At 48.7% G+C, this 11,685-nt stretch overlaps 1 protein-coding gene across 2 annotated transcripts in view; it reads left to right on the top strand.

Moving 5' to 3' along the window:
- The window catches only part of TRAPPC9 (trafficking protein particle complex subunit 9), a 908,789-nt gene that overhangs the window by 332,878 nt on the left and 564,226 nt on the right, over positions 1-11,685 (top strand). For both annotated transcript variants that reach the window (XM_075063274.1, XM_075063275.1), the window contains exon 18: positions 1,203-1,345. In XM_075063274.1, the coding sequence (XP_074919375.1) occupies positions 1,203-1,345 (143 nt within the window). The remainder of the gene's footprint in view (positions 1-1,202; positions 1,346-11,685) is intronic.

The following is an 11,685-nucleotide window of genomic DNA, read 5'->3' as shown; positions in this document are numbered from 1 at the left end:
GGACTTGATGATTCCAGCTCTGTTATTTGTTAATTAAGTCATCTGGAAAAGCAGAATGAAATGAAATGAAATTGTTTGTTGATAGTGGGTCTGCATTTTTTATTTTTGTACTTGCCATTGTTCACTCCTGAAGTGACATATGCTTAGCTTCATTAACCTTCAATGAGAAATTATTGTAAAAGCAGTGGAAGTAACTGCACAGAGTGCCCAGTAGTTGCTTCTGTTGATATTGTACATTCTGATTTCGGGATATATTAAGCTGCACTGTTCTGGATGAATTGTGGATGAGGTTAATGTGGTACCCAGACACACACTTATTGGAGAACAGTGAATTGCTAACTAACATAAATACTCAAGGAATTTTTTTATTAACGTCAATAGTTTCTAATCCCTCAATATGACCTGAAAATAGAACAGTGTCAGAACACTTCACAACATGAAGTTCCTTCATAACTAGGACATTTTAAGTTACTTCCGGTCTCTGATTGTTCCTGAGTGGTTTCTGAGTAAGCAATAGCACCAAATATTTGCAGATCTTGTAAAATGCTTTGTGGAGCTTGAAGTGGAACCCTCTGAAAAATAATGGCATCTTATTGTTGTGATACTGCTTTTTTATTCTTTTTTGTGTTGGCGGTTGAAGTTATACCATATGCCTGTGCTTCTAAAGCTTTTTTTGGGAACAGCTGGTTTTCCATTCTAAGACCACTGTTGCAACAGCCAGTGCCTGGATTTGGAGCCACCAGAGCTCCATTGTGAGTTGGAGGGCACACAGTGAATGGGAAATGGTGTGATGGGAACCAGCAGAGGCAGCTCATTAAGGAAAAAGTGGGGAGTCTAGTGTAGCACTCATGAAATTTTGAATTAACACAAATAAAAGCAATATATTAGTAGTTGAGATCTACTACCATAGATACATTCACCATTGTAATAGCTATTAACCAGTAAGATGCTACTGTAAAACGGGCTTTAAGAAAGGAAAAGATTTTTGTGTGTAATGTATATATGACAACTTCGCTTCAAAAGCTACCAGAATTTTTTTGACATGTTACAAATCAATTTTCATGCGTCTATAATAACTTCTGTTAAGACTGGTTTAGAAATTTCATCACTGATGTACATGTTCCGTAACTTAATTTTATTGAGCAGTTATGATGCACAGAAATGAGCTGTAGTTAATAACTAATTTACCATTATTTTTCCAGACACTGGAAGCCATTTTGAATTTCAAATACTCTGGGGGACCAGGACATGCTGATGGCTATTACAGGAACCTCTCCCTGGGCCTTCAAGTGGAAGTAGAGCCATCTGTCTTCTTTACACACGTCAGTACCCTTCCTGCAACAAGGTGAGTCTTCCAGTCATCCTTGCAACCCAAGATATCCACAGCAACATGCAGACAAAAGCTGCTGAATGGAATTAATAAGATGTATGGAGAGATGTGTGGAACTGCTGGATATTTTATAAGATACCAACTGTAACTTACCTTTTACTTAAGAAAGCTGACTTTGTGGTTAAACAGTCCATGTGCATTGGAAAATTTCTACAGTTCTTCGAGTGCTTGCTCATATCGATTCCAATTAAGTGTGCGCGCACTGCGTGCACGTTCGTCGGAAGATTTTTACCCTAGCAACACTCGGTGGGTCGGCTGGGTCGCCCCCTAGAGTGGCGCCGCCGTGGCGCCGCCATTGCACCGGATATATACCTCTGCCGACCCATCGGCCCTTCGGTTCCTTCTTACCGCCCATGTCCGGTCGTTGGAACAGTGGAGCGCGGCTTAGCTGATCTCCACTTCCCTAGCTACTCGTAGTTCTCTTGTTATTCTTGTGTATATAGTTGAAATTTCTATAGTTGCAGTTAATTCTTCTTGTTTTTATAACATTGTTAGTGTATATAGTTAAGAGGGGTTCGGGATTAGCCCCTTCCCCGCACCCGGTGCCGGGCCCATGCCCGGTTCACCGGGTTCAAACCGTGCTCGGCCTGTCACAAGCCGATGCCAACAGGAGATCCCCACGACTCCTGCCTTAAGTGCCTCAGGGAATCCACCTCGCCGATAAGTGCCGGATCTGCAAGGCCTTTCAAGCCGAGGACGAAAAAGAGCGGGACTTTCGTCTCAAACAGCTCCTGATGGAGGCAGCTCTTACTCCTGCCGTCCTCGCACCGAGCGCTGGACAATCCACTGGCAGAAGCGCTTCTTCGGCACCGGATCGCACCGGTACTGCTAAGGCCTCTCGGCACCGACCATCGCCGGCACCGGCGTCTGCTCGGCACCGTTCTCTCTCCCCGCAGGTGAAGAGACATAAGACTCCCGCTGCTTCCGTGCCACCTGCACCGCAGCCAGAGCACCCGGGCTAGATCGGACCGCCCGGCACCTACACCTGCCGCGGCACCGACAACGTTGGCACCGTCGATTCTGGTCTGCAAGGGCCGTCGAGTCCGGTACCTGAAAGCTCCCCGGTGAGAGCCGTGGTTGAGCTCACTATTCCCTCCACGCCGGAGAACATTTTCCACGGCGAGGGAGCTGATCGCGATGACAGAGTCTGCCCTGCCTCAACCCCCGCACCGCCGGTGCGGGTCATACAATCTGTAGGCAAGCCGGCCTTGATGAGACCACCCTCTGTCGGCACCGCAGAGCGGCACAATCACCGATCACGATCCAGGCGAGTCCCGGTCCAACCGATCGCTAGTCCCGCCGATCCACGATCCCCTCTCGATACGGTGGTGCACTCGCACCGGATCAGTCGTCTCGCATTCCGGTCGGCCTCAGTACTGATCAGCATCCCGATCCAGCCCGGTACCTCGGCACCGCTCCAGGCACCGTGACTCTCGCAGCCACTCCAGACGCCGAGCTTCGAGATCCTGGTCGACCTCCCGGCACCTCTCCGGTCGTAGGTCCCGATCTCGTTCCCGGTACCGGTATGGCTCCCGGTACCATCCCTGGTGCTGCACAGAGCAGATCAGTCATAGAGGGAGACTCTTCCCAGGGTTTTCAGCCCCTCCTTGGCCATCCCGACACGCATCGGTGTCCTCTCATGCGGACAGTTCCTATGCACAGGACCGTGACTCCGATGTGCCCGCCAGAATCTTCCAGGAGACCCAGGCCCAAGATCAAGGCCCCCATCAGTGGTCATTCTGGACACCTTGGGCGTATCACCAGGCCCAAGGTGTACCTCCAGTCCCATCTCGCTCTGCTCCATCGGAGCATCGGGTGCCGGAGGCGACTATCAGCCGCCCCCCTCCTACCGGTACGGAGGAAGCGCCTGTTCAGCCACCAGACTCCCAGATTCCACTGGAGCCGGAGGTCGTCCAAGAGCAAGAGTCCACACAGGACCTGCTTGTCCCTGGCCTCTCCTCTTCCTCCTCTCCTGATGAGGCGGTGGCGGGGACATCCTCCACGGGCCCTCCTCCAATTGACCTGAGGGCCCATCAGGACCTCCTGAGACTGTGTGGCACTCAATATGAATCTCCAGGTAGAGGAGGTACCGGAGATAGAGGACCCAAGTGGTGGATATTCTGTTGGCTGACACCCCCACAAAGAGTGGCCTTACCATTCATCCGGACGATCCAGGCCAATGCTGATACCATCTGGCAGTCTCCAGCCTCTATTCCACCCGCTGCCAGGGGAGTTGAGCGCAAGTACATGGTGCCCTCTAAGGGGTACGAGTACCTGTACGTCCATCCTCCTCCCTGCTCCCTTGTCGTACAGTCTGTCAATGAGAGGGAACCATCCATGGCCAGCAAGCTCCAGCTCCAAAATCGAAGGAGGCTAGGCGCATGGACTTACTGGGCCGTAAGGTATACTCTGCAGGGGCCCTCCAACTCCGGGTGGCAAACCAGCAAGCCCTGCTTAGCCGCTACAACTACAACACCTGGGCGGCGGGTGGGCAAGTTCACGGAGTTAGTCCCTCAAGACTCCGTCAAGAGTTTGCTGCCCTCTTGGAGGAGGGAAAGAGTGGCGAGGACTTCCCTCCAGGCCTCGCTGGATGCAGCAGACTCCGCAGCCAGGACTCTGGCCTCGGGAGTTGCCATGAGACGCATTTCATGGCTTCAAGTGTCAGGCCTCCCGCCGGAACTACAGCATACCATACAGGACTTGCCCTTTGACGGTCGAGGCCTCTTTTCTGAAAAGACTGACCCTAGGCTGCAAAGCCTGAAGGACAACAGGGTCATTATGCGCTCTCTCTCGGCATGCACACGCCGGTGACTCAGCGCCGGCCTTTCCGCCCCCAGCCTCACCGCCCTTACCCTCCACCTAGACAGAGGCAGGACTTTGGCAGAAGGCGTGGTCGAGCCGGTCGTAGACGGCAGTCAGGACCCCAAGGGGGCCAAAATCAGGGTCCCTCCAAGCCACCTACAGGGCAAAGCCAAACTTTTGAAGGTGCGCCCGAGGACGGCATACCAGTTACTTTCCAGGATCCTTTCCCTCCCTTTTACAACCGCCTCTCCTTTTTCCTCCCTGCGTGGTCCCAGCTAACTTCGGATCGTTGGGTCCTACGCACGGTGGAACTTGGGTACCACCTCCAGTTTATTTCACCCCCCCTTTCCACCCCCATCCTCGTCCCTCTTCAGGGACCCCTCTCACAAGCAACTCCTCTTACAAGAGGTGCGGACGCTCCTTGCCATGGGAGCCATAGAGGAGGTACCAAAGGACGAAAGGGCAAGGGGTTCTACTCCCGCTATTTCCTAATCCCAAGGCGAAGGGAGGTCTCAGACCTATCCTAGACCTGCGAGAACTCAACAAGTTCATGATAAAGTTGAAGTTCCACGCATGGTATCCCTGGGGACCATCATCCCATCCTTGGATCCCGAGAGACTGGTATGCCGCCCTCGATATGAAGGACGCGTATTTTCACATCGCCATTTATCCTCCACACAGACGATACCTCCGGTTTGTAGCCAACCGTCAACATTTCCAGTTTACGGTCCTTCCATTCGGACCTCTCTACAGCCCCAAGAGTATTCACAAAGTGCATGGCTGTAGTCGCTGCCTCCTCTCTGCCGCCGTCGGATACACGTTTTTCCGTATCTCGACGATTGGCTCATTCGAGGGACCTCCGAGGCACAAGTCACCCATCATGTGGACATCGTCAAGGACCTATTCATGAGTCTAGGCCTGATGATCAATACAGAGAAATCCACTCTGGTTCCCACAGAGGATAGACTTCATTGGGCCATCCTGGACTCCAGTCTCACCAGAGCCTGCTTACCACAGCCTCGGTTTCAGGTGATGGTAACAATTATCCGAGGCCTACAGAACTTCCCGACAACTTCAGCTCGCACTTGTCTCGGTCTCCTGGTCACATGACTGCCTGTACGTTCGTGACCAAACACGCCAGGCTACGCCTCCGTCCCCTCCAATCTTGGCTCACCTTGGTATACCACCCAGACAGAGACACCATAGACATGATAGTCACGATTCCCCCGAGCATCCTAGGCTCCCTTGACTGGTGGTTGATCCTGACGACGGATGCATCATCTCTCGGCTGGGGTGCTCACCTTGGCCATCTTCACACTCAAGGCCTTTGGTCATCTCAGGAGCTGGCATTGCACATCAGTGTCCGAGAGCAGAGAGTAGTCCGCCTTTGGTACCAGGCGTTTCAACAGCATTTGCAAGGCCGTTGTGTCTCAGTGTTCACAGACAACACAACAGCCATGTATTACATAAACAAGCAGGGAGGGACACGGTCCTCACCTCCTTTGTCAGGAAGCCATCCAGCTCTGGGACTTGTGTAGCCCACTTGATAGACCAGGCGTTCGGAACACTCTGGCGGATCGACTCAGCAGATCCTTCCTATCTCATGAGTGGTTGATTCATCCGGACGTTATTGATTCTGTTTTCCAGAAGTGGGGCTTTCCCTGTATACACCTCTTCATTTCCTGCGAGAACAGGAAATGCCAGATGTTCTGCTCCTTCCAAGGCCTCTCCCTGGGCTCGATCTCGGACGCTTTCCTGATGCTGTGGACAAGCCAACTGCTTTACGCCTTTCCACCGTTCCTGCTTGTTCACAGGGTCCTCATAAAGCTCTGCAGGGACAGAACTTGCTTGATCATGATTGCTCCAGCGTGGCCCAGGCAGCACTGGTACACCATGCTGCTCGACCTGTCGATAGCCAACCCAGTTACCCTGCCTCTTAGTCCAGACCTCATAACTCAGGACCACGGCAGACTTCACTACCCAGACCTGCAGTCCCTTCACCTCACGGCATGGCTGCTTTGTGGTTAAGCCAATCTGAGTTACGTTGCTCTGCCTCAGTACAACAAGTACTCCTGGGTAGCAGGAAACCTTCCACTCAGTCAACGTATCTGGCCAAGTGGAAACGTTTCTCCTGCTGGTGCGAAACGCATAATGTTACTCCCACCGAGGTCTCGATCCCCACCATCTTGGACTACCTCTGGTCTCTCAAACAACAGGGCCTAGCGGTATCATCATTGAGGGTGCACTTGGCGGCCATCTCTACCTTCCCACCCAGGGGAAAGTGGCCGCTCCGTGTTCTCACACCCTATGGTTTCTAGGTTCCTCAAGGGCTTGGACCGCCTGTACCCCCAAGTATGCCATCCTACCCCAACCTGGGACCTCAACCTCTTTCTAACCAGACTTACGTCTGTCCCTTTCGAGCCATTAGCAACCTGCTCGCTACTCTACGTGTCCTGGGAGACAGCTTTCCTCGTAGCCATTACATTGGCTAGATGAGTCTCCGAGCTTAGGGCTCTCATGGTGGACCCACCGTATACTGTGTTTCACAAAGACAAGGTGCAGTTGTGACCACATCCGGCTTTCCTTCCCTAAAGTGGTATTGTCCTTTCATATCAACCAAGATATCTTCCTTCTGGTATTCTTCCTGAAGCCACACATCACGACGAGAACAACAGTTGCGCTCCGTAGATGTCCGTAGGGCGTTTGCATTTTATATCGAGCAGACAAAACCCTTTCGTAAAACGTCCCAACTCTTCATCGCAATGGCAGACCGAATGAAGGGCCTACCTGTCTCCTCCCAAAGGATCTCATCTTGGGTGACGGTGTGCATCCGTACTTGTTATGACTTGGCTCATGTTCCCTTGAGCCACCTCACCGCACATTCTACCAGGGCTCAGGCTATATCTGCCACCTTCCTGGCTCATGTCCCCATCCAGGAGATATGTCGCGCAGCTACCTGGTCCTCGGTCCACACCTTTGCCTCACATTGTGCTCTGGTTCAACAGTCCAGAGATAGCATGGCATTTGGATCAGCAGTTCTACATTCTGCGACATCTCACTCCGACCTGACTGCCTAGTTAAGGCTTGGGAGTCACCTAACTGTAATTGATATGAGCAAGCACTCGAAGAAGAAAAGACGGTTCCTAACCTTTGTAATTGTTGTTCCAGATGTGTTGCTCATATCCATTCCAAAGCTGCTCTTCTTCCCCTCTGTCGGAGTAGCCGGCAAGAAGGAACTGAAGGGCTGTTGGGTCAGCAGGGGCATATATCCAGCACCACTCTAGAGGTGACCCAGCCGACTCATCGAGTGTTGCTAGGGTAAAAATCTTCCGACGAACGTGGATGTGGCGCATGCACACCTAATTTGAATGGATATGAGCAACACATCTCGAAGAACAACATCTACAAAGGTGAGGAACCATCTTTTCACATATTTTCACCTTGCTATAGCTCGAAAATAAAAATATTTCCTTCTATAATGGGTACCTTCTTCCGTGTATCTTGACTGAAATTGTTAAGGTTTTAGTGTTGCTTTCTGGTGTTTTAGACTGTGTTCTGCATGCTACTGGATACCAGTGAAAAGTAAGTTTTGGTCATTCTTTCCTAAGTGGATTTTTACCTGTTTCTCATAGGTGATAAAATAAAGTTTTCTATTTATAGTGGCTTTCATCCAAGGATAGTGTATAGAATATAGTCAAAGGTCAAAATTTTCAAACTTTGGGTGCCTAAAGTTAATCAACAATACTGAACAGAAAGTTCTTCTTGTAATTATATTTGCTGCTATTATAATTACCTGATTAATAGTAAAACCTCAATTCTGTAGTCATTTTCATTATCTTCTTTTTATCTGAGATATTTCTTGAGCCAACAGCTATTTTATGAAAATTAATTTTGCATGTTAAAGTAGTTCTTCTAGTGATTGCTGCATGATGGTATAAAAGGCAGTGTCTCCCCAGACCATGCTCAGTTCCTCCTTTCCACCCACGATCGATAGAGTGCATTGCTTTGCTTCTGCAAGTTTATTTTTAGAGGGAAATTATCTTCCTTTCTGTACATAGGTAAGTTCGTGGCCTTTGCTAGTGTTAAGATTAGTGTAGCTCTTCTTTGTTGTTTTTTCTTGGAACAAGGGTTCCCTCTTATTCACAGTGCCAGAGTATGCCTCAGTTTCTGGGTTTTAAGCCTTTTGCTGACTTGCAAGAAATCTGTTCTGGTGAGTGACTTGTATTCCACCTGCCTTAAATGCACTGGTGAGGGTCACAATCTAGACCACTGCCAGATTTGCAAGGACTTTAAATCCCCGACAGAAGAGGACAGAGAGGTGAGACCGCGTCACCTCCTCGTTCAGGCTGCCTTGTGTTCCTCTTCTGACCCTTCCCACTCAGGGCAGGCACCAAGTATTTTAACATCGGTGAGGAGCAGTCCTGCAGACATTGCTTCTGAAACTCAGCACCAATCCCCTTCTCTAGTGCTGAGAGAGAAGCACAAAATTTCAAACCAGAACAGTAAACAACAGTAAGCAATCTGGAGGACAAGGTAGAGTGTCCTACGGAAAGAGATTCCCCAGCAGTGAGCTATTTTCATCCAAGGTCTTCAGCTCTAGCACTGGTGCCTGTGCTATTGATATTGCAGTGCTGACTCCTTTAGTGCAACAGGAACAGCACCAGGAAAATCTCTTGATACCACTGGTGCCAGAGGCCTATGCAGAAGCACAAGACCTACTTTGCCTCTCGATACTGGATTCTCTGATTGTCCAGGAGACAAGTTGGCAGGTACCAGTGGAAGTTAGGCCCTGGCTGTACACAATCTCGGAGACCAGATCAGTACTTGGTACTGTGGAGGCTAGATCTATGAAGCATGCAGTCCAGCAGTAAATCTAGCATGCTGTCCCAGGTTCTGGAGATATGTTCCTGGATCTTGGCACCACTTGGCACATCACCAGTGTGGTCAAGTAATTCAAGGTCCTCCTCACAGTCTGAGGTACACCTAGTGTACACCGAGTGACCTAGACAAATTGGACGATTGGGCCAAAAGAAATCTGATGAGATTAAACAAGGACAAGTGTAGAGTCCTGCACATAGGATAGAAGAATCCCGTGCACCACTGCAGGCGGGGAACCGACTGGCTAAGCAGCAGTTCTGCAGAAAAGGATCTGAGGATTACAGTGGATGAGAAGCTGGATATGAGTCAGCAGTGTGCCCTTGTTGCCAAGAAGGCTAACGGCTTATTGGGCTGCATTAGTAGGAGCATTGCTAGCAGATCTTGGAAAATGATTGTTTCCCTCTACTCGGCATTGGTGAGGCCACATCTGGTGTATTGCATCCAGTTTTGGGCCCCACACTAACGAAAGCATGTGGACAAATTGGAGAGAGTCCAGCGGAGGGCAACAAAAGCCCTGTCTGGGATGGTTTAGTTGGTGTTGGTCCTGCTTTGAGCAGGGGATTGGACTAGATGACCTCCTGAGGTTTCTTCCAACCATAATCTTCTATGATTCTACATACTTATGCCCCTTGTTCCTGATGATACTCCCTTTCACCTTAATTGTGGGAATTCTATTCTTGGTATCCACTGGAATTCCAGAGACATGGTTTCATGGAGCAATGATTGCCAAGGTTCTGTGCCATACACGTGGTCTTTCTGGAACCTGTGGAACATGCCTCCCACTTCCAGATCCTCCCGGGTTCTTAAGACTTACAGATCTAGCAGATGACAGGCTAGCTCATGCGAGTAGATCTAGGAGGTTATTGTCAGTACTGAGGTTGGTTCTGGTCCAAGACTCTGAAGACTAGACTCAGGGTTCGGAACCTTGACCCATCTCACTACAAGGGGATCAACCTCAGCCTCCTCTGCATTCTTCCTGTTCATCATCTGCAGAGACCCTTGTCTCCTGGGATTTCTCACCTGTCCAGGATGACTACAGGGCTTATCAAGAGCTTTAAAAGAGAGTATCTACTTCTCTTGACATTTCTGATGAAGTAGTTCAAGAGAGTTCTCACAGGCTGGTGGACATTCTGGGTTCAACCAGACCTTCTAGAATGGCTCTATCTATCAATGAGGTCATCCTACAAAATCTTTGTGGAAAACCATGCTGTCTGCCTCTGACAGCTAAGAAAACTGAGAGAAGATACCGTGCCTGCTATTTTCAAGCACATCCTTCACCAGGTTTCCCAGTTGTCTCTGCAGTGAAAGAAAGTGTGTGTCAAGGATGATTTCCTTCTACCAAAAGACAAAGATACAAAGAAATCAGGCCTTGTCAGTGGAAAACTTTGTACCACATCTTGTCTATGGTTTTGTATCTCTAACCAATAAATCTTATTGGCCAGATACAACTTCTCCCTCTGAGCCAATACCCTGAAGATCTCCGACAAGTTGACAGAGGATGCCAGGCAGGAGTTCTAGACCATATTAGATGAGGGCAAGCTGAAGGCTTGGACCTCTCTACAAGCATCCTTAGATGGGGGCCATTCAGGAAGTACATGTAAATGTTCATGACTTTAGTCCTTGGGTCCCCTGTAAAAGATCTAGCAGATGATCTAGGATCTCCCTGTCTCACAGAAGATGGATAAGATGGTCCACGCTGAAATAATTGGAAATTTACATGCCTTTCTCCAAAAGAAAGCAGTTCCACCTTCAGTCTCTACGGGAGTGCCAGGTTTTCCCACAATAGCATAATCAATCTAGAAAATGAGGGAAAAAACACAGGAGAAGACCTCCTCCACAATGGTCGTCTTCTGTGAGTTCTTCAAGACAGCTGAGATATCCCAACCAGATTGCAATGTACTGGTTTTTCTCTCCCCTAATTTTTCCAACAGTTATCCCACTTTCTGTGTAGTTGGTCCCCCTAATTACTGTGGAACAGGGATACACCTTGCAGTTTATTTCCAGTCCTTCCCTCATCTTCTCTCCGTGTCCCTCATCAAGGACCACTCTCATGAGGATGTACAAATATTTATAAATAAATATAAAGTGAGCACTTTCGATGTTGTATTCTGTGTTCTAATTGAAATCAATATATTTGAAAATGTAGGAAACATCAAAAATATTTAAATAAATAGTATTCTATTATTGTTTAACAGCGTAATTAATCACAATTAACTTATTTAATTGCTTGACAGCCCTGGTAATATTGCAGTCTCTTTATCATGAAAGTTGAACTTACATATGTAGAATTATGTACGAAATTTAACTGCATTCAAAAATAAAACAGTGTAAAACTTTAGAGCCTACAAATCCACTCAGTCCTACTTCTTGTTTAGCCAATCGCTCAGACAAACACATTCATTTACATTTGCAGAATATAATGCTGCTCTCTTCTTTTTTACAGCTGCAACTTAGTTTATATAAAAGCCTTTGGTGAGGGACCTTATCAAAGGCTTTCTGGAAGTCTAAGTACGTATATCCACTGGATCCCCCTTGTCCACATGTTTGACCCCTTCAAAGAACTCTAATAGATTAGTAAGACATGATTTCCCTTTACAGAAACCATGTTGACTTTT

The sequence above is a fragment of the Chelonoidis abingdonii genome, chromosome 2 (assembly GCF_003597395.2).
Source record: "Chelonoidis abingdonii isolate Lonesome George chromosome 2, CheloAbing_2.0, whole genome shotgun sequence".
In the NCBI taxonomy this organism is placed as follows: domain Eukaryota; kingdom Metazoa; phylum Chordata; order Testudines; family Testudinidae; genus Chelonoidis; species Chelonoidis abingdonii.
This window is presented reverse-complemented; position numbering and strand designations above follow the sequence as displayed.